General features: G+C 38.1%; 1 protein-coding gene across 3 annotated transcripts in view; it reads left to right on the forward strand.

Annotated features, from left to right (window-relative positions):
* The first annotated feature begins 1,062 nt into the window (after positions 1 to 1,062).
* Aebp2 (AE binding protein 2) overlaps positions 1,063 to 24,041 on the forward strand; it is a 194,555-nt gene continuing 171,576 nt past the window's right edge. For 2 of the 3 annotated variants that reach the window (XM_046436023.2, XM_058576362.1), the window contains exons 1-2: positions 1,063 to 1,761; positions 21,509 to 21,716. In XM_046436023.2, the coding sequence (XP_046291979.1) occupies positions 1,097 to 1,761; positions 21,509 to 21,716 (873 nt within the window). In that variant the 5' untranslated portion in view covers positions 1,063 to 1,096. The remainder of the gene's footprint in view (positions 1,762 to 21,508; positions 21,717 to 24,041) is intronic. The other variant, XM_046436024.2, reaches the window with a different exon arrangement.

Genomic DNA, 24,041 nt, shown 5'->3' on the forward strand with positions numbered 1-24,041 from the left:
TATATATTTATTTTTATATGGTGCTGAGGATCGAACCCAGGGCCTCACATGTACGAGGCAAGCACTCTACCACTGAGCTACAACCCTAGCCCAAGGGTTGTATTTTAAAAAGTGGATATTGGTGGAAATTAATTCCCTCCATACATTTTTAAAAATGAGACAGCGGAGCATGGTGGCCCACACTTGTAATTCCAGAGGCTGGAGAGGCTGAGGTAGGAGGATCCCAAGTTCAAAGCCAGCTTCAGCAATTTAGCTCAGGACCTCAGCATTTTAGCCAGGCGCGGTCTCAAAATAAAAAATAAAAAGGGCTGGGGACGTGGCTCAGTGGTTAAGCGACCCTGGATTCAATCCCTGTTACAGATAGATGAAATTAACAAATTGGGAAAGAATGCAGGTGTCACTTTAAACTTTACAAAACTGTTTTAGGGGGCTCATGAACTGAAAAACTTCAAGACCTTGAACCAAGGATGTTGGCTTCCAGTTTGTGATCTCTCCATCCCTTGGGATACTCAAACACACATTAGATTAAAACCTGTGGCACTCTGTTGCACACGTGGACTTAATATCTTGCATTGTAATTCTTATTTTGTTCATTTTAATTGCCTTTCCTCGCAGAATGTAAGCTTTCAGAAGGCCAGGCACTTGTTCGATTGCTGGCTCTGCGCCTGCATCTAGGAGACACTCCCCAAACACCCCCTGAATGAATGACTTAATCGTGAGAACTCGGAGGGCGGTTAAAATCCCCAGCCAGCTTTCGGCCGCGAAGGCTGGAAGGGCGTGGGAAGGCCGGGAGGAAACTCTTGAGCACTCTGTGGGGCCCGGCGGGGGTTCGGGCGCAGAACTCGCCGCGGGGGAGGTGCCCTCTAGTGCCGCCGCGCAGGCGCGCAGCCTTCTCCGCGTGAGTGCGCGCAGTCGCGCGCCTGTCCCCGCGCGGGCTCCGTAGCGCGTGTGCAGGCTGACGCAGCTCGCGAGCCCTCCTCCTGCTCTGCAGCGGCGGCAGCGGAGTTTTGGGCGTTTGGGAGGGGGCGAGGGAGCGAGAGTCGAGAGAGGGAGGCGGTGGCGGCGGGGAGGAGGAGGAGGAGGAGCTGGCGCCGCCATGGCCGCCGCTATCACCGACATGGCCGACCTGGAGGAGCTCTCCCGCTTGAGCCCTCTGCCCCCCGGCAGCCCTGGCCCAGCGGCGCGGGGCCGGACTGAGCCCCCCGAGGAGGAGGAGGAAGAGGAGGAGGAGGAAGAGGAGGCGGAGGCTGAGGCTGTGGCGGCGCTGCTGCTAAACGGCGGCGGTGGGGGCGGCGGAGGCGGCGGCGGAGTGGGGGGCGGCGAGGCGGAGACGATGTCGGAGCCGAGCCCTGAGAGCGCCAGCCAGGCCGGGGAGGACGAGGACGAGGAGGAAGACGAGGAGGAGGAAGAGGACGAGAGCAGCAGCAGCGGCGGGGGTGAGGAGGAGAGTAGCGCCGAGAGCCTGGTGGGCAGCAGCGGCGCGAGTAGCAGCGACGAGACGCGCTCGCTGAGCCCCGGCGCCGCCAGCAGCAGCAGCGGGGATGGGGACGGCAAGGAGGGCCTGGAGGAGCCCAAGGGACCGCGGGGCAGCCAGGGCGGCGGCGGGGGCGGCAGCAGTAGTAGCAGCGTCGTCTCTAGCGGCGGCGACGAAGGCTACGGGACCGGGGGAGGCGGAAGCAGCGCGACCTCCGGGGGCCGGCGAGGCAGCCTGGAGATGTCGTCGGACGGGGAACCTCTGAGCCGCATGGACTCGGAAGACAGGTCAGTGCACCGAAGCGTTTCCCTATTCCCTTCCTCTTCTCGAACTCCCGGACCCCTCACAGGGACCAAGGGGACTTTTTGCCGTGATCTCCCCAGCTCCCCGAATTCTCGGCCCCTCCCCCAGGCTCTCAACTCGGAAATCCCTGGCCGCCGCCGCGCCCCTCTCGGATAGCGGCTTCCAACTCTCAAACCATTCCCCCCCAACTCTCCTTTCCCCGCCCTCTTTCCCCTCGGCTCTGCACTCCTTTCGGACCTAAGGACTGCTCTAACTTCGGAGACAATCCCCAAACAGGCCCAGACCCTCTGGCGGAGCAGAAGAGGGCCTTGATGTACACCTCGGTACACAAGGTTAGCTTCATCCAACCGTGTTCGTGAACACTTGTCAGAACTATAATTGACAAGTGTTTTCCAATATGGCTGGTCTCGCTTGGATTTAACAGAACTTCCTTGTCCAGGGAGGAGACCCCAACTATCACTTTTTTCTACTTAAAAAAAAAAGACAATTGTTTTATATTTAATCATTACCACCAAAATTCCATATTTGTACTCAGTAATGCGGTCTCCAACGAGATTTTAATCTGTCCTAATTGTTTTCTGATCAAATCTGGGAGAAAGTTGAAAACACAGAAATCATTGTGGAAAAGAATAGTGAATTAATAGCCTTTTAAAATAACTTCGCTCAATCAAAGAGAGTTGAAGTGGTAACAATGTATTCATGAAGGTAAAACAGTATGTAGCTTAAAATCTTTATTACATGGTAGTATTTCACCATGAGAGTCATGGTTTAATTGATAATATTTAAAGTCGTGTGTTGGTGAGGTCTCCAATTAGTATTTTTCTAAAGCTCGTTAGAAGTAACTGGAGATTGACAAAAAAGCATCCCCCATTTTCCTCCCCCAGGATATTTAAGAAATTTGTTCTAATAGTATGTGCTTCCGTTATTATCTCTTTGGAATACTTAATATTTTAAGTAGTGTGTTTTTAATGTATTTTAAAAAGAAGAATGAAATCATGCATATTCTGCTTCTAAAGTATGTTAGCATTTATTTTGACTATCTGCTAATGTTTTAATGAACAATAGAATTTTAAAAAGTTGATAGTGATTTTAATTTAAAAGTTTAATTCTGAAGTTTTAGGAATTCTGATTGTTAACTGATAAAAATGAACTCCGTATAGTTAATGCTCCAAGGACTTCAAGAATTGGAATATTTTGAAAATCTAATATTAAATTATTTTTGACATTTTAATACTTAGTTAACAAGATACCTTTATATAGAATAAAATAAATGGTTTAAACCTTAAGAAAGGTTTTGAACTGTATAGGCACAGAGATAGACAGGAAGGAGAACATCAGAAAATTAAAAATTGATGTGAACTCCAGAATGAAGCATGTGCTATTTATCATTTTACTATTTATATTTTTCATTGATAGCACTACACATTTGAAAGTTGACTTTATGCTATCGGCATCCAATGGTGGTTTTTCTGTTTACCTAGAATAGATAATGTGACAGATGTTTGCCTTGCACTGCAGTTTAAATGTCTCCACCTCTTCTTCAAAACTATGGTACAAGATAGGTAATATTTTGACTTCCATTTAACAGATGAAGAAGCAGTTTGTGTGTATGGCATGGAAATGATAGAGCTGAATCTGAACAAAGGTTCTCAAGTTCAGTGTCTCCACTTCAGGAGAGTTATAATAAATCACCTTAAATAACAAGTGGTATGTTTCAGTTTTGTTTTAATTAACATCTACCTATTACGTCACTTCAGGAGACAATGAATTATATATATTGGTCAAGTGAAATTTTGGTTTCACTTGATATTTATTAGATATTTATTTGAATTTCTGATTTTTATACCTTATCTCAGAGTAAGGAGTAAAATTGGTGTTCCAAGTCAAAAAAAGGATTAAAACTTGATAACCAAACATAATTTACTTTAATGCTTAAATACTACAGACTGCAAAATATTATAGTTTTATTACTTCATGGTGGTAGATTTTTACTTGTATGAGAAAACCTATGTAGTGAAACTGGACTGTGGTCTTTATATTCTGAAATAACCTCCTTGTTAATTTTGAAAGTTTTTTTGTTTTCAGAGTTATTTAAATTTGGGAAGGATTCGTAATTCTTACAAACTATACTTCAGATCACACAACTCTATGTGGATATCATAGGTTGATTTCATGGTAATCTTTTGTAATTGGTGGAAGAGTATAGTAGTATTAAAGTACTTTTAAAATATTGGAGCACTCCTGTGACAGCAATTTTATTATCATTAGAACCTTGTTTATATTGGAATATCTATTCTGTTTTTCTGTTGTTTTGAAATTATATTATACTTTTTTATCTGATGTGTTTTAGGCTGTTGAAATTTGTTAAATATTTTTGTTGGTGCTTTTTATTTTTATTATTTATTGGTACTGGGAATTGAACAGAGGGGTCACTTTACTAGTGAGCTACACCCTCTAGCCCTTTTTACTTTTTAATTTTGAGGCAGAGTATTGATAAGTTGCTGATGGTCTGACTTATTTGCTAAGGTTGGCCTTGAACTTGCAATCTTCCTTCCTCCTTCAGCCTACCAAGTGACAGACTACAGGTATGCTGGTTTATTTAAGAGAATTAAAACCAAGACTAGAGTTTGTGACCTGAGATGTCATTTACAAACATGTATTGAAAGTATTGAGTAATGAAAAGTGACTAATTTATAAAATGATTAAATGACACTTGATACAAAAAATATTGACTATTTTTCCTAGGGAAAGTTATTTAAAGCCAGTGATAAATTTACAAACATGTTTATTTTGGATTGAAAATCTAAAGTTGATATATAATATTACTTATGTAATGCAGATAATAGAATTTTCTTCAGGGGGTATATTTAGCTGTGTGACCCCACTAAAACTTAGCTATTCTTTTACTTTGAATCTAAACTTTAGGTACTTTTAAAAAAGTTAACTAAGATAACTTATGATACTAAGTTAACTTTGAAAAAATTATTTTTAATACATCATTTCCTTTTTCTCATTTTTGTTTTCTAATATCTGTTTTATAAAAACATTTAGGAGAGGGGCTGGGGATGTGGCTCAAGCCCTGGTAGCGCGCTCGCCAGGCACGCGAGGCGCTGGGTTCGATCCTCAGCACCACATAAAAATAAAATAAAGATGTTGTGTCCACTGAAAACTAAAAAATAAATATTAAAAAATTCTCTCTCTCAAAAAAAAAAAAAACATTTAGGGGAAAAAATCAATTTAGGAAACATTTGTTGAGTGAATCATCCAAATAGTAATTAAATGCCACACTTGTACTGAATATGTATTGATACTGAAAAGATAATGCCAAAGCAGAGCATGGTGGTGCATGCCTGTGGTCTCAGCTGCTAGGGAGGCTGAGGCAGAAAGATTGCAAGTTTGAGGTCAGCCTGGGCAACTTAAGACCTTGTCTGAAAAAATAACAAGGTCTGTAGATACGTAGCTCAGTGGTAGAGTGCTCCTGGGTTCAATCCCCAGTACTTGGGGGTTAGGTGGGGGAAGATGAGAAAACAGGAGACATGGTCTCAGTTTCAAGTAGTAAATTAACTTTTTAAAATAGAATTTTAAACATAAAATACCCGTGAACTTATTAAAGTACTTGCTGTTGAATTAGATTTATGAAAGTACTGCTCTTAGCTTCTTATATATATGGTTAATTTGACAACAGCCTATCTTTTGTGGTGGTTGTTGTTTTTTCTTCCTCCAGTATAAGCCATGACTTACTTTGAAAAAGCTAAATTGGCCTGGCCTGGTGGTACATGACTATAATCCTGGTGACTCAGAAGGCTGAGCAGGAGGATCACAAGTTCTAGGCCTGCTTGGACAACTTAGTGACACCTGTCTCAAACAAATAAAAAGGGCTGGGGATGTAGTTAGAGGCATAGCACCCTGCGTTTAATCACTAATACTACAAAAAAAAAAATAAATAAAAACCTTAAGATAACTTTCAATTATCAGTCTTTCTGAGTAATCCAGATGTAAAGTGGAAGATGCATACATAAGCGTTGGGAATTAATAAGAAAGGGTATATTTAGTATAGAATTAACAGTCATCAAAGGACATAGGCCTTTATCATTTTATGGGTCAGAGTTTGGAACTCCTAGCCCTACAGGTTGCAAATTTTGAGATATAGCTTGCTTGGACATTAGGAAAATTTGTTTATATAGTCCAGTATCCCAGTAAGATGATTAGGAAGGCTGGGGGGTATAGCTCAGGTGGTAGAGTGCTTACCTTGCATGCATAAGGCCCCAGGTTCAATCCCCAGCACCACCACCCTCCCCCCGCCCCCCCCCCCAAAAAAAAAAAAAAGATTTACTAAGGATCTGTACAATTGAGTCAAAAAATACTTTGCGTAAAGTAATATATTGTTCCTACTTGATGCTACAACTCCCTTTCACTAGCTACCCCTTGCCCCTTTCGTTTTGGTATTGGGGATTGAACTCATGCGCTCAACCACTGAGCCACATCCCCAGCCCTATTTTTTTTTTTTTGAAATTTTACTTAGAGACAGGATCTCACCTTAGTTGCTCAGTGTCTTGCCATTGCTGAGGCTGGCTTTGAACTCCTGATCTTTCTGCCTCCGCCTCTGGAGTTGCTGGCATTGTAGACATGTTGATCTTTCTGCCTCAGCTTCTGGAGTCCCTGGGATTATAGGCGTGTGCTACTGCCTGACTAGCTACCCATTTTAATTAAATTGCAGCTGTTAGCAGTCTGTCCAGATCCCCCGCCCCAGTCTAGGGATTGAACTCAGGGCCTAGCACATGCCAGACAAGTGCTCTACCACTGTGGTATATATCCAGCACCCCTGTCGCCTGGCCCTTAAAAAATTATTATGATTTATTTGGTACTAGGGATGGAAACCAGGGGTGCTTAACCACTGAGCCACATCCCCAACCCTTTTTATTTTGAGACAGGATCTCCCTAAGCTGCCTAAGTCCTCACTAAGTTGCTGAGGTTGTCTTTGAACTTGAAATCCTTCTGCCTTAGCCCCCCCCCCCCCCTTCCCACTGCTGGGATTAAAGGCATGTACCACTGTGCCTGGCTGAATTAAATTTTATTTTGAGACAGGGTCTGGCTAAATTTCCCAGGCTGCCCTCAAACTTGTGATCCTCCTGTTTCAGCCTCTCATAGAGGTGGGATTACAGTTATGTATCTACTACACTCAGCACCCTCTTTTATTTTGATGAAACAGGAAAAAGAGCTTCTAATATTTCTTAGTTTTCATTGGTGACATGTTGTTGCTTTCAGTTAAGTAAGATTTGGCAGTGTTAAAATGAAACAAGGACAATAAAACCCCCACAGATTTCAATATTGTACTTATATGGAGAGGTTCTAAGGAACTTAAAAAAAAAAAAAAAAACAATAAACAATGACTATTTTGTTGGGTCAGTTAGGAAGTCCTGTATGTAGGCTAGGTTGCTACCAAACACAGGTATTACTATGTTTAGAATGCTTCCCACTTCATCCATCTTGCCTATTGGAGTTAGATTTTTAATCCAGGTAGATTTTTCTGTAGCTCCTAGCAGAAAACTTCCTTACATCCAATGTGAACAGATTTCATTCCTTGCCTATTGTTTAATGCTGGGTAACAAATTTCCCCATAATTTAGCAACTTGAAGGCTTATTCTTATAAGGTTGCAGCAAAGGTATTGGTAGCACTGCAGTGAGATAGGAAGTATCATCAAAGGTGGCTCACTTATGTAGCTCTTGAGCAGAAGGCTCAACATTTTACTAGCTCAACATCTCCATAGGGCTGTTTGTGTAGCCATTTCTCCCAAGTGAGTTGATAAAGAACGAGAAGGAAGCCATAGTGATCTTTTATGACCCAAATATATCTGCTCATGTTTGTGTATTTTCACTTAGCAGGTTAGCTTTTTTTCTTTTTATGTATAGTTTCTGATGAATTTCTTCAAAAATTTTGACATAACCCTTTATAGCCCATCAAATTTCTGCAATGAATGTTCTCCTGGCCTTAAACTTGGCTTTTCCTTTTAAAGTAGTGGGAATCGAACCTAGGGCTTCACACATGCTAGCTAAGTGGTCTTTCATGAGCTATATCTCCATCCCTGTTTACTTTGTATTTTGAGACAAGATCTTGCTAAGTTTCCCAGGTTGGCCTCAAACCTGCAGTCTTCCTGCCTCAGTCTCCCTAAGTGCTGGGATTACATGTGTGTGCCACCACCTGCATTATTAAAGTGTTTCTGAGGTACTAGTGACATCATTTCTGTTAAAAGAATCTTGTGAGCTTGGAACAGTGGCATTCACCTGTAATGCCAGCACCTTAGCAGTCTGAGGATAGAGGATTGCAAGTTTGAGGCTAGCATGGGCAACTTAGTGTCTCAAAAAGGAGTGGGAATGTAATGTAGCCCATTGATAGGGTGCCCCTGGGTTTATCCTCAGTACAAAAAGAGGAAGAAAAAAAAATCCTGTGAACTGTTCTATAGAACCATGTTATCTGAATGCTTGCTTAGTCTTTCCTGTTGAATGACATTTTTGAAGTCGGGACAGTTTTGCTCATTTAGGTTTCTGTAGTACCTAATAATACCTTGGATATGGTGAATCCTCAAATACCACTAGCAATAAATTGAAATGCCAACAATTGTATTTGCTTATTTACTATCTTTAATAACTTCTGATGTCTCATTTTGTAAAAGAGGGGCACACAGGGCTGGAGTTGCGGCTCAGTGGTGGAGTGTTGCCTAGCATGCATGAGGCACTGGGTTTGATCCCCAGCACCGCATAAAAAAATAAAAATAAACATAAACAAAAAATCATTCTCAGCCTAAAGAGAAAAGCCATAAAAAAGGTGTGTGTGGGGGGGCACACTTGTAATCCCTGCTATTCAGGAGGCTGAGGCAGGAGGATTCTAAGTTTGAGGTAAGCCTGTGCAATTGAATCCCTGTCTCAAATAAAATTAAAAAAAAAATCAAAGGGGGACAATACTAGTTCCTAGCCTGTAAGATTGTTAGGTGGATTACTTGTAAAATATTAGCGAAATAATTAAGGGTTCACTATCTGATAGGCATTTTTTTCTACAGATGTGCGTAGAATTCCCACTATGTGGGCTGGGACTATAGCTCAGTGGCAGAGCGCTTGCCTGTCATATGTGAGGCACTGGATTTGATCCTTAGCATTGTATACAAATAAATAAAATAATTATTTAAAAAAATCCCCATTATGTGCCAGATACTACATCTGTGCCAGATGCTGGAAGTAAAGCAGTGAACAAAACCAAATCCTGACTTCATGAGTGTAGGAGACAAGATTCCGCACAAATGAACTGTGTTAGTAATGATTATTATTGTTTGCATTTGAATGAATTACTGTTATGAAATAGTGTAAGATTTGTAATACCAAAAAAGAGTGCTGTATCAAGCATTAAATGTATGGCAAATACTTGCAAAGCAGTACTGCAAAAACTTGGAAAGTGCTATGGTAGATTAAAGTATTTCATCATAAAAATCTATATTTTAATCTAGCTTTCTTTTAACATTTATTTATTTATTTTATGGTGCTGGGGAATGAACCAAGGGCCTTGTGCATTCCAGGCAAGCATTCAACCATCTGTGGGGGGGAAAAACAATTTGAGATAGGGTGTTAGTTGGTTGCCAGCAAATTTGTCTTTGGGCCTCACCCGGTCTTGCCTTGTTTAATCAATTTTCTGTAATGTAACTGCATTCTAATGGATCTGAAATGCCTCATAGTACATTTTAATTTTAGTCATTTTTAATATGAAACTAGTATGCATTGATTGTAAAGGCTTTGGAATATGGAATATGTTTTGCTGTTATGGGGATGTACAGTGATTTAACTGTATGTTGAGTTTATGATGTGTTTGTGTTTTGGGTTGTGTGTGTGTGCCAGTATTTGAACCCAGGACCTCAAACATGCTAAGCATGTTTCCTATCACGAGCTACATTCCTAGCCTTAAATTCATTTTTGTAACCCAGTCACAAAAGTTTGCGTTTGTGAATGTAGTTTTTATACTAGCCTTAGAACAAAAGTGACAGTTTTGGATGGGTGATGACATGATGCTTGGATGTTTAAGAGATTATTCCTTGACCACTTAACTGATGGTTAGCATTGTACCCTATTAAGCGATAATAAAAAGATACCATGATACTTTCTTAGATGCTTAGTTTTTAATGAGAATGTTAAAGAGATGATTGCATTATTTTCTGTTTTTCTCTTGTAAATTGTCACAGTGCATTAAAACTAGAGTTGGAGAGTATTGTATAGTCAGTAACTGAAGATTTGGTTAACTGGTGAGGCCCTGGTTTGGACTCCCAGCAGTGCAATGAAAAAAATTGTTGGGAGAAGGCGATGACATATTTGGGTTAGGTGAATGTTACAGCAATCTTTTAAAAATTATTGGTGCTGGGGATTGAACTAGACCTTTGTGCATGCTAGGCAGGCTTTCTACTGCTGAGCTACAGATCCAGCCAGGTTTAAATGAATGTTGAAGAGAGAATTTGAGAAAGCCTAATTGAAACATGGAGGCAGGAATGAACCTAGCACGTTCAGGAGACTTGCCTAGATCTGAGGATCCATACTAGATGTAGGATATAATAATTAATGACTACAGAGGACCTTTTATACCTACACCATTTTGCACATCTTTCTTAGTACAGGTTTGTGAATCACATAATTTTGCCTCTTCCCAACTTCCAATCAGGTCTTATCTTGAACATTCTGTCTGATTCTTTGTGAGTTGTTATGTCAGCAGATGAATTCTTCAATGTCTCTGTTAAATTTGAGTAATTGTTTGCTGATTTGTGCACTCCCTGAGTATGGGGCTATGTCTGTCTTAATCAGTGCTCTCTCTGTTGCACCTTGCACAGAGTTTGACATATGTTTTATATATTTTTGAATAGATTTTGGAGGAATGAGGAAAGTTATGTGTTATAAGACAATATGTGGCAAAGGTAGAGAAGGACAGTTTAGAATCTGGGAGAAATTAGGAGGTGGTCAGATAAGTACATGTATGAACTGAAGAGAGCTAAGATAGAATATGAGGGGAAAAACTAGTTCTCTTGATAGGCCATGACAAAAATCAGTTATTATTTCTGAATGAAAACTTTTTTAGCAGGGCAAGGTGATACATGCCTGTAAGCCTAGCTGCTTAGGAGGGTAAGGCAGGAGGAACATAGATTCAAAGGCCATCTCAGGCAATTTAGGGAGAACATGTCTCAAAATAAAATTAAAAAGGCTGGAGATGTAACTCAATAGTAGAGTACTTGCTTTGTATGTTGGAAGCCCTGGTTTTAATCCCCAGTACTATACCCACCCCCAGAAAAGTCTTCAGTGTTTTACTCTTAGGATTAAATGAGATGCATATGTAAAGGGCCCAGGACTCTATTTAATTCAGAGAGGTTATTTCATTTCTCATACAGAGAGAGATGGTGGAAGGAATATGCAATGAGAATAAATGATCAGTGTTGCTATCTTGGCTTAGTAAATACTAGGTACTTCCTGAGGGAACTTTGGCAAGTGATTCTGTGTCTCTGAACGTCAGATGGATCCTTTTTCTTAAATATGAGGGTTTTTAAATTTAATTTTTTTGGTGGTGCTGGGGATTGAACCCACGGCCTTGGGTGTCCTAGCCAAGCACTCTACCAGCTGAACTATATCCCCAGCCCAATCAGTATGAGGATTTTGACACAATGGTTTAAAGTAATTTGGTGTACAGTTGTGAGGATTCTGCTGTAGACTTGGCAAGTACTCCAACTGAAGTCAAACAAATATATTATATATCCTTTAGACAAACCCAGAATATTGACTAGTTTAACTTTGCTTGTGTCGAGGCTATCAGGGATCCTTTTTTTGGTACCAGGGATTGAACACAGGGACACTTGATCACTGAGCCACATCCCCAGCCCTATTTTGTATTTTATTTAGAGACAGGGTCTCATTAAGTTGCTTAGTGCCTTGCTTTTGCTGAGCCTGGCTTTGAACTTGTGATCCTCCTGTCTCAGCCTCCTGAGCCACTGGAATTACAGGTATGTGCCACCATGCCCAGCCAGGGATATTTTTACCCCCCCCCCCCCCCTTTTTTTTTAAATGATGCTGGGGATCAGCCTCAGGGTCTTGAGCATTTGAGGTAAGCTCTCTACCACTGAGTCTCACCTGCAACCCTCAAGGATACTTTCCAAAGGTTTTTCTGAGTTCAAAAGTTGCCATATTTTTATTTCATATATTTGGTGTTGTACTGAAATACTCATTCTTGTCTCCTTGGCTGTAATTTTCTTTTTTTTTCCCTGCAATGCTGGGGGTTGAGAAAAGGACCTTGTGCACGCTAGGAAAGCCCTCTACCACTGAGCCTGTTGTCATATCTTCAAGATGAAAGATTAGAGACTGCACAGTGGCACATACCTATAATCTCAGTTACTTCAGAGGCTGAGGCAGGTGAACTGAAGTTTGAGGCTAGCCTGGGCAACTCAGAACCTGCCTCAAGAAAAAGCCTGGAGATGTAGCTCAGTGGCTCAGTGGTAGAACACCCCTGGAGTCAATCCCCAGTACCAAAAAATTTTTTTTTCTTTTCCTTTTTTTTTTTTTTTTTTTGAGATAGGGTCTTGCTCAATTGCCAGACTGTCCTTGAATTTTAGATCCTCCTGAGTAGCTGGCATTACAGGTGTGCACTACCAGGCCTTTTTTTTTTTTTTTAAACAAATGGCATCCCCCTGTGTTGTTCAGGCTTACCCCAAACTCATGGGCTAATGCAGTCTGCCTCAGCCTTCTGAGAAGTTGGAACCACAGTTGTGTGCAAATGTGCCTGGCTAAGTCTTTTTATCTTTATGCTTTCAGAACTCAACTACCACACTTAATAATAAGCTGTTCCTATTTTGTAACTCAGTAATAGGTTGAATTGAATTGAATGTGGATGTACCAGATGCATATTTCTTTTTTCTGTCTTCGTTAGTGGGGCTACATGAAACAAGAAGGTAACCATTCTTGCATACTGTAAGTGCCTCATATAATTGGAATCATATGCTGTTGTTCTTTTTGTGACTGACTTATTTTCATGTAGCATAATATACTCAAGGTTCATCCATGTTATAGCATTTGTCAGAATTTGTTTTTTTATTTTTAATTTTGTGATGCTGGGGATTGAACCTAGGGCCTCATACCTGCTATGTAAGTGCTTTCCAATGAGCATCCCCAGCCCTTTTTTATTTTTTTACACAATACATTTATTTATTTATTTATTTATTTATTTATTTTTATGTGGTGCTGAGGATCGAACCAAGGGCCTCACATGCGCTGGGTAAGCGCTCTGCCGCTGAGCTACAACCCCAGCCCCTATTTTTTTTTTTTTTTTTTTTGAGACTGGATTTTGCTAAGTTCATGAGGCTGACCTGGAATTTATGATTCTACTGCCTTAGCATTCTAGATAGCTGGGATTATTGGTGTGCCTGGCAGAATTTCCTTTTTAAGATTGAGTAATATTCCATTGCATGATTGAGAGTGATGTTCCTTTGTATGTATCATGCTTTGTTATTTACCCATTCTTTTTTTTGTGTGTGTGTGTGTATGTGTGTGGTACTGGGAATTAAATCCAAGGCACCCTACCACTGAGCTATATCCCCAGGCCTTTTTATTTTTCATATTTTGAGGCAGGGTCTTGCTTAGTTGCAGAAGCTGGCCTGGAGCTTGGAATCCTTATGCCTCAGGTGTGTGCAATCACACCTAGCTGAGAATAGTTAGTTGTGTGTGTGTGTGTGTGTGTGTGTGTGAGAGAGAGAGAGAGAGAGATGAACTCAGGTGTGCTTTACCCCTGGTTGAATCCTAAGTCCTTCTTATTTTTTTATTTTGAGCCATGGTCTTTGCTGAGTTGCCAAGGCTGGTGTTGAACTTGTGATCCTCTCTGCTGGAGTTACAGGTGTGCCACTGTGACCGGCTGGCAAAACATTTTTTTTTTTTAAATGTTTTAAACTCATCTTGGAAGTTAGTCATTTGAAATCTTTTGAAGTGTTGGGCACTGCTGTACTCATTCTGGTAATTAGCATGTATTTGAAAATCATCTGGAAAAATCATTCTATTGATTTAAAAAAAACTAAATGTGATTGTTTCCTTATGAAGTAAGAGTAAGAGGTCATTATGTATTTTGTAATTGTGTTGAAGTAGGATGTTTTTACTATTGTCTTTTACAAGATAATTGCTTTGCTTGCTGATCTCAAGCTAGATGAAAAATATGGGTGGAGTGATCTTTAAGCGCAATAGGCTTGAGAAGAGAAACACATTTAAAGTAATGTGCACAGTGCATAGTGGTGACGAAAGACTGCAGCCTCCTTGTTTTCCATAGATTATATTTCATCATTGTTGCATAAAGTCCCTTTTGGCTAATTTAGTGAATGCTGCTGGGTCTTGGGGAGAAAAATCTTTTGTCTTTATCCAGAGAAATAATTGTGGGGATAGAGAGTAGTCTTTTTCTTGATTAGAAAAATCCATTTTAGCTTTTTAAATTACAGTGATAATAGCTCGTAATTATAATAGTAGTAGTAGTAGTAGTAATAATAATAATATTATTATCTTGGATTTAGCTAATGATTTTTAGTGTGCCTCTAATTAATTTTTTTATTATTATGTCACTGTGACGAAGCCATATATTTTACTTACCTTAAAAGTCCTACTTAAATTTGTCACTAAGAACCATGAGCATCCACTGTGTGCGAGTTGCAAGCTAGATCTGGAAGTTTTCTTTAAAGGAGAGTTTTATAGCTAATTCACAGTACAAATTAATTGGATCAAAGAGAGCAGAATTCATTCTACCTTAGGTGAGTAGGAAGGGCCTTAGGGAAATTTGACTTATTTATAACACACATATGTATAACACATACAGTAAAATAGGCACTTGTCTATACTTTTCTTCCTAATTGTTTCTGAGGAAGGACCTGATTTATAACACTGTAGCAGTTTAGAAAGCAAATCCTCACAGCCTTACAGAAATCTGATGGTCTAAATGATTTTATCTTGTTTAAAATCAGTGTCTATAACTATTTGTCTTTGATAAAAGAAAAAGTAAATTGACTATATCTTTGTCCCTGGAATGAATATTAGTAGATGTGTTTTATGTTGACATTGTTAGGTTCACATCTGTTTCAGTGGCCTAGTTTCTTAATTAGGGACAGTATCTACCTGAGAACAGTGTTACTTGTTGTGTCTAAATTTGAATTAATTTTTTAATGGAACTAATTGATTTGCAGAAACTAAATTAAAAAAAATTTTTTTTTTTTCCTCATACCAGGTACTGACCTTGGTGTTCTACGGAGATTTTTATTTTTTTCTTTTGAGACAGAGTCTTGCAAAATGGCCAATCTTGGCTTTGAAGTGGGGTTTCTCCTTTCTCAGCCTCTGGAGTCACTGGAATTATTGGCGTTTGCCCCACCACTTCTGCTCCAGAAACTTAAATTTGTTAGTTTATCTTATAAGTAAAACTATCTGCCGAAAACAAGTCAAATTATATATACATGTTAAATATTTTGTGTGTCTATGCTAATGACATGTAAAACTAAAGAAATATTTGTGTTGTATGCATAGTAAATGAATCAGTGTCAGTAATTTTGGTGTATGTTATAGGCTATATCTCATTTCTTCCTTTTTTTTTATTTGCAGTAATGGGAATTGATTAGGGTCTTTCTATTTATTTTATTTTATTTTTTTTAAAGAGAGAGAGAATTTTTTAATATTTATTTTTTAGTTATCAGCAGACACAACATCTTTGTTTGTATGTGGTGCTGAGGATCGAACCCGGGTCGCATGCATGCCAGGCGAGCGCACTACTGCTTGAGCCACATCCCCAGCCCTAGGGTCTTTCTAATGTTAGGCGAATGCTCTATCACTGAGCTTTGTCCTAGCCCTTTTTATTTTATCTCAAGATAGGGTTTTGCTGAGTTGCTCAAGCTGGCCTCAAACTTGTGATCCTCCTGCCTAGCCTCTTGAGTGGCTGGAATTACAGGCATGCACCACCTTACCTGGCTTATTTATTTCTTCTCTTTTAGTGGAACTGAGGATTGAATTCAGGGGCATTCTACCACTGATTTATACAGCCTTTTTTATTTTGAGACAGGGTGATGTAAGTTGTCCATACTGGCCTTGAACTTGCAATCATCTTGTCTCATCGAATTTTTCAAATGTAAATAACGTATTCAAATTTTTCCTTTGAATATATAGCAATGTGTTAAATTTTTTGACATTAACTCTTGTACTTGTTTAGGGCAAGTCACATACTTTTTGTGTCTTAGCTTCTCTAAAAGATGAAGATACTTATTATTTGTGGATTGTCATTGAGTACACTAATATGTGTAAAGCATTTTTCTACTTAATGGCTATATGACAGCCTATCCTAACATTCAGTGGTTTAAAAGAGCTATTATTTTGCCTGTGAATCTGCAATCTGAGCATGGCTCGGTAGTTAGCTCTGTTGCTCTTCTTCTTGTCAACTTGTAGAGCAACTTAAAGGCTGGGTACTGGAATCCTCAAAGCTCACTGGCTTTCTTTATGTGTCTATCACAAACTGGTGCCTGTGCTCGAAACACCCACATATCAGGGACTGGAACAGTGGAATTTCTCAAGGCTTCTTGCTCTCTGCCTATGTTCTTCACAGATTCTCCTCTGCGTGGTGGCTTTAGAGGAACCTGGTTATTTACTTGATAGTTCAGGTCTTTAAGCTCTGTGTCTCAAGAGATAGAAGCAGACTATATTTCCTTTTATGACCTAGTCTTGGAATTCTGGCAGTACCACTTCTGTAGTAGTTTCAGACCTGCTCATATTTAAGGGTGATAACATAGACCCTATCTCTTGACACCACATTTTAAGGAGTAGGATGAGAAATCTTGTTTTGAGTTTTTTTGGAAAATACAACCTGACACAAGCACATAGAATAATGCAGAACACATAGTAAATGCTCAATAAGTGTTGTTAGCTGTTATGAAAAGTAGAAAGAGAGTGACTTTTGTGATATAGGTTTCAATATAGTGAATTGTATAATCCCTTTTTTCATAAAGAGAAATTCATGAGTATCAGGTAGAGTGTTGATTTTCTTGTAAAATCAAACTGGTTGAGGTTTAGCTTTTTGTTTTTTGGTACCAGGGATTGAACTCAGGGGCACTCAACCACTGAACCACATCCTCAGCCCTATTTTGTATTTTATTTAGAGACAGGATCTCACTGAGTTGCTAAGTGCCTCGCCATTGCTGAGGCTGGCTTTGAACTCCTGATTCTCCTGATCAGTCTCCCAAGCCGAGCACCATGTGCCAGGCTGAGGCTTAGCTTTTAATCCCTTTGTCAGACTTACAGTAGGTACCAGGGCACATAATATAGTCTGCTCCAACAAAAAGTTGAGAAATGTATAATATCAGGTATATAGCTTCAGATTTCCAAGATATAGGGTATTCTCAAATGCTTTGCATTGTTTTTGAATTTTTACCTTCAATATGAGTATCAGTATAGGAGAGATATACAGTATTTCTAGTAACAACTAAGGATTTTATTTATAGATGAAAGGAATATCACCTATAGCCAAATAGTAGTTTACCTTGCTATTCCATTAAATTAGGAGTCCTATGTATGGTTCTGATGCTATTTATCTAAATTTGATACATATGTTTTAAAAAGCTATGTGTGTGTTTGGGTGTGTGTGTGTGTGTGTGTGTATATATATATATATATAATTTTTTTTTGCGGTATTGTGACTCTAGCCCAGAGATATTCTAGCACTGAGCTATATCTGTATCGCCATCTTTTTTATTTAAGTACTGTTATGCTTTTTAAAAAATATATATATTTTTAGTTGTACATAGACACAGTGCCCTTATTTTATTTATTTATTTTTATGTGGTGATGAGGATTGAACCCAGTGCCTTGCTAGACAACCACTCTACTGCTGAGCCACAACCCAAGCACTATCCCCATCCCTTTTTAAAATTTTTATTATTTATTTGTTTGTTTAGGTGCTGGTGATTGAACACATGCACTCCACCACTGAGCTATATCTCCAGCACTTTTTTTTTAATTATAATTTTTTAAGATGTCATCTCAATAAATTGCCCACACTGGACTTGAACTTGGAATCCTGGTTTAACCTTCTGTAGATGAAATTATATACATGTGCCATAGTGCCCACTGATGTACTCTTTCAAATGAATGTTATCACACACAAACTGACTAAACAATGCTTAGTGTTCATAGTTCTTTCAACTTTTTTTTCTTTTTGGTAAGGTTCCCTTTTTGTGGAAATAAAAAAAGTATGTTAAACACTCTATAGATAGTTCTGTTGTTGATGGTTGTCTCACAAGTGTATGAGTTTCTCTTACCTTATTTGCCCAATTAAAAACAATGATTTGGCTTTGTTTTCAACTAACTTTTTAATAAAAGCAGTATGGGTTAGATGGTTAAAAATGACATATACAGTGAAGGGTAAGTTTCTCTCCTGTAGCCTTCCTTTTCATTCCACAAGTGTCTACTGTGGTTTGTGTATCTTCAAGAGGCCTTTAGAGGATAGTTCTGTGTATATCTTACTTCATCCATTTAGGTATGCAAATTGGAACTTTATTATCCTGCATGTGTGTGTGTGTGTGTGTGTGTGTGTGTGTGTGTTACTTAACTATAGTTTGGGGATTGTTCCACCATAATTTGTTGAGGTTTATTACTGTTCCTACGATTGTTTATAAATTGGGTATGATTGATCACTTGAAAGTATAAATATTTACCTTTGGAGTTAAATTAGTATAATCATGTAAATAAATGCTTTATAGTTGATATTTTAACTTAGAGAAAGCAAGTGGTAAGGAAAAAGGCAGCTATATTAGGGTTAAGGACCTGGTGAAACTTGACATTTCTAGTGGTTAAAATATGTACTTTGATATTTAAAAAAAAACCCTGTATCCACAGTTTATTTGTTCAACATCAAACAATGTGAAAATTCAGATACTGAAGAGCTGATCATATTTGAGAGTGGTTTTATTCCCCCCCCCCCTTTTTTTTGGTGGTTCTGGGTATTGAACCCAGGGGCATGCTTATCACATAGCTATAGCCCTTTAGATTTTTTGGTTTTGAGACAGGTTGTCATTAAAGTGCTCAGACTGGCTTCCAAGTTTCGATCCTCCTCCTTCAGCCTCTGGTGTAGCTGGGATTACAGGCATGTGCCACTTTATCTGGCCACATTTGGAAGTTTTTGAAGCCTTAGGAGTTGAAATTTAGAATCTATATTAATTGGCAGGAAGTCAGCCAGATTAATTTAAATACTAGAATATTCTTTAAGGGGAAATTTGAGGTTGTATATAAATATATATATATATTTTTTGGTTACTGATGCTGTATCCCCAGCCCTTTTTATTTTTTATTTTGAGACTGGGTCTTGCTAAATGGATTAGGGCCCCAGTCTCCCAAGTGATTGGGATTACAGGAGTGGCTGGGATTATAGGTGTGTGTTATCTACCATTCCTGTCTTGAGATATATTTTATATCTAAAGCATTCTGCACAAACATTTTCACTAACTTTTTTTTTTGGTTTTTGGTACCAGAGATTAAATCCAGTAGCGCTTAAGCACTGAGCCACATCCCCAGGCCTTTTTGTTTTTTACTTAGAGTCTGGGGTCTCGCTGAGTTGCTTAGGGCCTCAATAAATTGCTGGCTTTGAACTTGGAATCTTCCTGCCTTAGCCTTCTGAGCTGCTGGGTTTATAAGCGTGCGCCCTGGCTACTTTTGCTGATTTTAAAAATGTGTATTTTTGGTGTTAAGTAATTATAAAGATCACATAATGAATTAATACAATTCATATTGTTAATTTTTTAAGGTATGAATCAATAATGTTATATTGGTATATAGTTGATTGAATGTTCTTTTTAGAAAGTATATGCTGAAATAATTGTGATTGAAGTGTAACTTTGAAATGATTCCAAAAAACACTACATTTAGCAAATAGGGCAAAATATTCATTGGTTTCAGATGCAGAAGCACTGTGTGTCTTCGAAATTTTCCATAATAAGATGTTGCAGGGAGGGTAGCATACCCCCTAAAAAGTTAATAAAAAAGCTGGGTGTGATGCATACATGTAGTCCCAATACTCAGGGGCTGAGGTGGAGTTCAAGGCCAGCCTGAGATTCATAATGAGACCTCATCTGAAAGGTTAATATAGTCACAATTACTATTTTTTTTGTGGTACTTAAAATTGAAACTAGGAGTGCTTAATTACTGAATTACACCCCCAGCATTTTAATTAATTAATTAATTGTGTGTGTGGGGGGGTAGTGGGGAATTAAACCTAGGGGCTTTCTACCACTAAGCTATATTCCCAACCTTTAAATGTAGAAGGTTTTTTTTTTTTTTGCACCAGAGATGGAATCTAAGGGCGCTTAACCACTAAGCTACATTCCTAGCCCTTTTCCTTTTTTATTTTGAAGCAGGGTCTCACTAGGTTGCTTGTAACTTTGCTAAAGTTGCTGAGGCTAGCTTTGAACCTTTGTCATTCTGCCTCAGCTTCCTGAGCCACTAGGATTAGAGGTCTGTGCCACCACGCCTGGCCTTTATATAGAATTTTAATCAGGTCTTATTAAGTTGACATTGCTTGCCTGTATCTTGTGATCTTCCCGATACAGCCTGGTATTTCTTAAATTACAAGCAGATGCACAGCTTTTGGTGAATTTAGTCTGAAAACTAATTAATTTACCAGTTAATTCTTGTGTCATTGAAGCTACTTTTATGTAGTTTTATTTATAGGAAAGATAATAAGAAATTTAATTACCTTTAAAAATATTTATTAATTTTTCTTTTATGGTGCTGGGTTTTGAACCCAGGGCCTCACACATGCCAGGTAAATGCTTCACCTCTGAGTTTCATCCCTAGCTCTATATTGCTTTTAAAATGAAGGCTCAAGTGTGGTACATTTTAGTAGTGTGAAATTTTGAGTATTTTGACCATGCTTAGTATGTAATTGTTTTAGTAAATAAGACAATTACTAATATGCAGTATTTTATTAAATAAGACATAAAAAAGGATTGATCGGCATTTTCAATCTTTTTATTAGATAGAGATGATTAACTATTAAAAAAAATAGTTAAAATAAGCCTGGGCAACATGATGAAAATCCATCTTAAAAAACAAAAAGAATAAAAGTTATTTATTTGGACTTTAGTAAAACCAAGATCTTGAATTAACTGTGTTCAGGGCCTCTCAGCTGCTAGGAAAGCTCTCTACTACTGAGTTAACTGGCCCCTACTATTTTATTTAGAAGGGGAAGTACTGCAAAATTTCCCAACTCTTTTGAGTTGGAAAGAGGTAAGATGTGATAGCAGTTAGTTTCATATTGATGAATAGAAGTAAACATTTCAGGTCATCAAAATGATTTTCAGACCTGTGAAGTTAATGCTTTGATTCTGAATTATTTATAGCTAGAAAGAGTTACTGTCTTGTGCTTCTTAAGACCAGGGAATCGATGAAATGGGACAAAGCTGTGTGTGTGGGCCTGTTTTCTGTAGTATAGTATTGGGGCAGTTCTTATCTGTCAAAGTTGCTTGAGGTGCTGTTGTGTTTCTGCTTCTATTTGTACTTTTACTTCCAAGTAAATAATTTTCAAAATGTTGCTGTTTTCTAATAGAGAATGTGGTTAGTATGCTTTATTTGTGTGGAGCACAATGTGGTGGTAATCTTGATTAAATATTTATAAAATCATGTTAGTGAATTTCTAGGAATAACACAGCCTTTTTTCTTCTTTTGTAGCATAAGCAGTACTATAATGGATGTAGACAGCACAATTTCCAGTGGGCGTTCAACTCCAGCAATGATGAACGGACAAGGAAGCACTACTTCTTCAAGCAAAAATATTGCCTATAATTGTTGTTGGGACCAGTGCCAGGCTTGCTTCAACTCTAGCCCAGATCTGGCAGATCACATCCGTTCCATACATGTAGATGGTCAGCGAGGAGGGGTTGGTTTTGACATTTCTTTTTTTTTTTCCAACTCCCTGTTTTCATTAGTTTTATTAATTTGTAATTGCTAGTTAGACCTTTTCCTTCCCCTCCCCCCCAAAAGTAATTTAGGATTATTTTTACATAGGCTTTATTTTTTCAGATGATTATTTTTCTTTAGTTACTACCCCCATCTACTTGATAGAATCAAATGAAAATAGGATATATTACATATTGGATTTTAGTTTGCTTCTAGGTATGTTATTTTGAAGAATTTAGACTTTTAAAAAATGTATGGAAATATTATAAATGAATATATTTCAAGGTTCTAATGTTTTGAGTTGAAAACACTTAGGAATTGGCATTGTCTTGGATTTCCCTTGTTAGAGGGTTCTAGATTAACCTTGTTGCTGAAATCAACTAGAGAGACTATTGGTACTAGAATTAGTATATGCAATTCTATTTAATGACAACCTGAACTCATTTTTCATAGATAAGAATTGATTATCTGTTCCAGGTCTTGTCAGAACTCATTTAGATAGAAAGTTCTGACTAGTCATTATTGACCTATACATTTTCAGGTATACATTTAATTGTGTCAGCTCATGAAATTTCACATTAATGGGTAGTGAATAAAGAACTAAGCAAATTAGATGAGTTAAAATGTAATGGACTCGAATATTTATAATTATTTTTAGTTTTTGTTTTGATTACTGGGTGTTGAACCCAAGGGTGCTCTACCACTGAGCTACAGCTTCAGTCTTTTTTATTTATTTTGAAACAGGGTCTTGCTAAGTTGCCCAGGCTGGCCCTGAACTTGTTCGTGATTTTCTTGCCTCAGCCTCCTAAATTGCTGGTGTGCATCACTGTGCCCAGCTTATTTTCAGCTTTGCCTAGGTTTGTCTTGAACAGTTATACTTACTACATATTCTAGAAACTAATGTTACATCGTAAGTACAGATAATTTATTAGGCCATTTATCTATCAGCCTGCCATTACCGTTGAGGTACACTGTTGCTGAAGTGATTAAAATCATCACAGTTTAAGTGAGTAGGCAACTGTTTGCAAGATTGTATTGATACTTAGATTATAGTATTGAAATATAAAAAAAACATACAGCTGTGACTGTGGACGTAGGTAGTAGTTGAGCTCTTGACTAGTATGGGTGAGGTCCTGGGTTCAGTCCTTAGTACCCTCCAAAACCAAAAATACAACCATATGAACACATTTGAGATTTAAGAAATTCTCATCCCTGTTACAATATAATAATGTACCAGAAATCTTTTGTTTACTCAAATGTGAGACATAAATACATTTGTTTTCTTAAATTTAGAATATCTGAGTAAGTCAAATTTTGTACTTTCATATGATCTTTTAATGAAACTGTATCCATATTATGGTATTTTCATTGTTAAAGCCAGTTTGATGGTTATTCCTTATTCAACATATTTAGAGTGAAGTGTCTTACCAGTTTAGTTTCCTTGCTACTATTAAAAAAAACCCCTGTCTTTTGTGAACCAATGCTTGATGTGACTTGGTATGTGCTGCTTTTGAGACTTGGCAGATGCTTTTTTGTCATTTAGCAACTTTCTTGTCACTTATATACTATATATGGGATCACAAATTATGTAAAAAGATCCCTGGGCTTCTCTTAGGTGTGGGAGAATTTCACATTTCTAAGTCTTGGATCCTACAGATTGAGTTGGCACACATCCTTAAAAGATTGTTTTCAGTCCTTTACAAATTTGTAGGAAAAATGCAGTAACAAACTGACTTTTCTAATTTTCTAAAGTAGAAGTATTATGTAATCACCTGCAATTACATGTACCTTATTGATATTATAGAACTAGTTATGAAATCCTGATATTTCTATTATAAATATAATTTTATTGAAATTAAAATTCCCCATGTAATTTCTTGAGCCCTTATTAAAATATTTCTTTATTACTAATGATTTCTTAGCTGATTTTAGTAGTAAAGCTGTTTTGACCAAATAAATGATTCTTGATATTTCAAAGACATTAATTTCTTCATTATAAAGATAAAAAATGAAAGAAACATACACATTTTCTACATACCACTCACTGGTGTAGAGAATTTCATACTTAGTACTGCTATAAAAGACACAAGAGAAATCCTGAACTGATTTGTAATTTGAAGTTGGGTCTTGTGTTTTGAAGTATAGTTGGTGGATTGAATTTTTTTTTTTTAAATGGCCTCCTTGAAGATAACTTTAAAAAACTTTTTATTAACCATTTTAAGTGTGTAGTTCAGTGACATTAAGTAAATTCATTGTGCAACCATCACTAACTACCTGTCTCTAGAACTTTTTCATCATCATCTCA

This window comes from Marmota monax, unplaced genomic scaffold (genome assembly GCF_021218885.2).
Source record: "Marmota monax isolate L192 unplaced genomic scaffold, Marmota_monax_Labrador192_F-V1.1 WCK01_AAM20220418_F8-fsc00012, whole genome shotgun sequence".
Lineage (NCBI taxonomy): Eukaryota > Metazoa > Chordata > Mammalia > Rodentia > Sciuridae > Marmota > Marmota monax.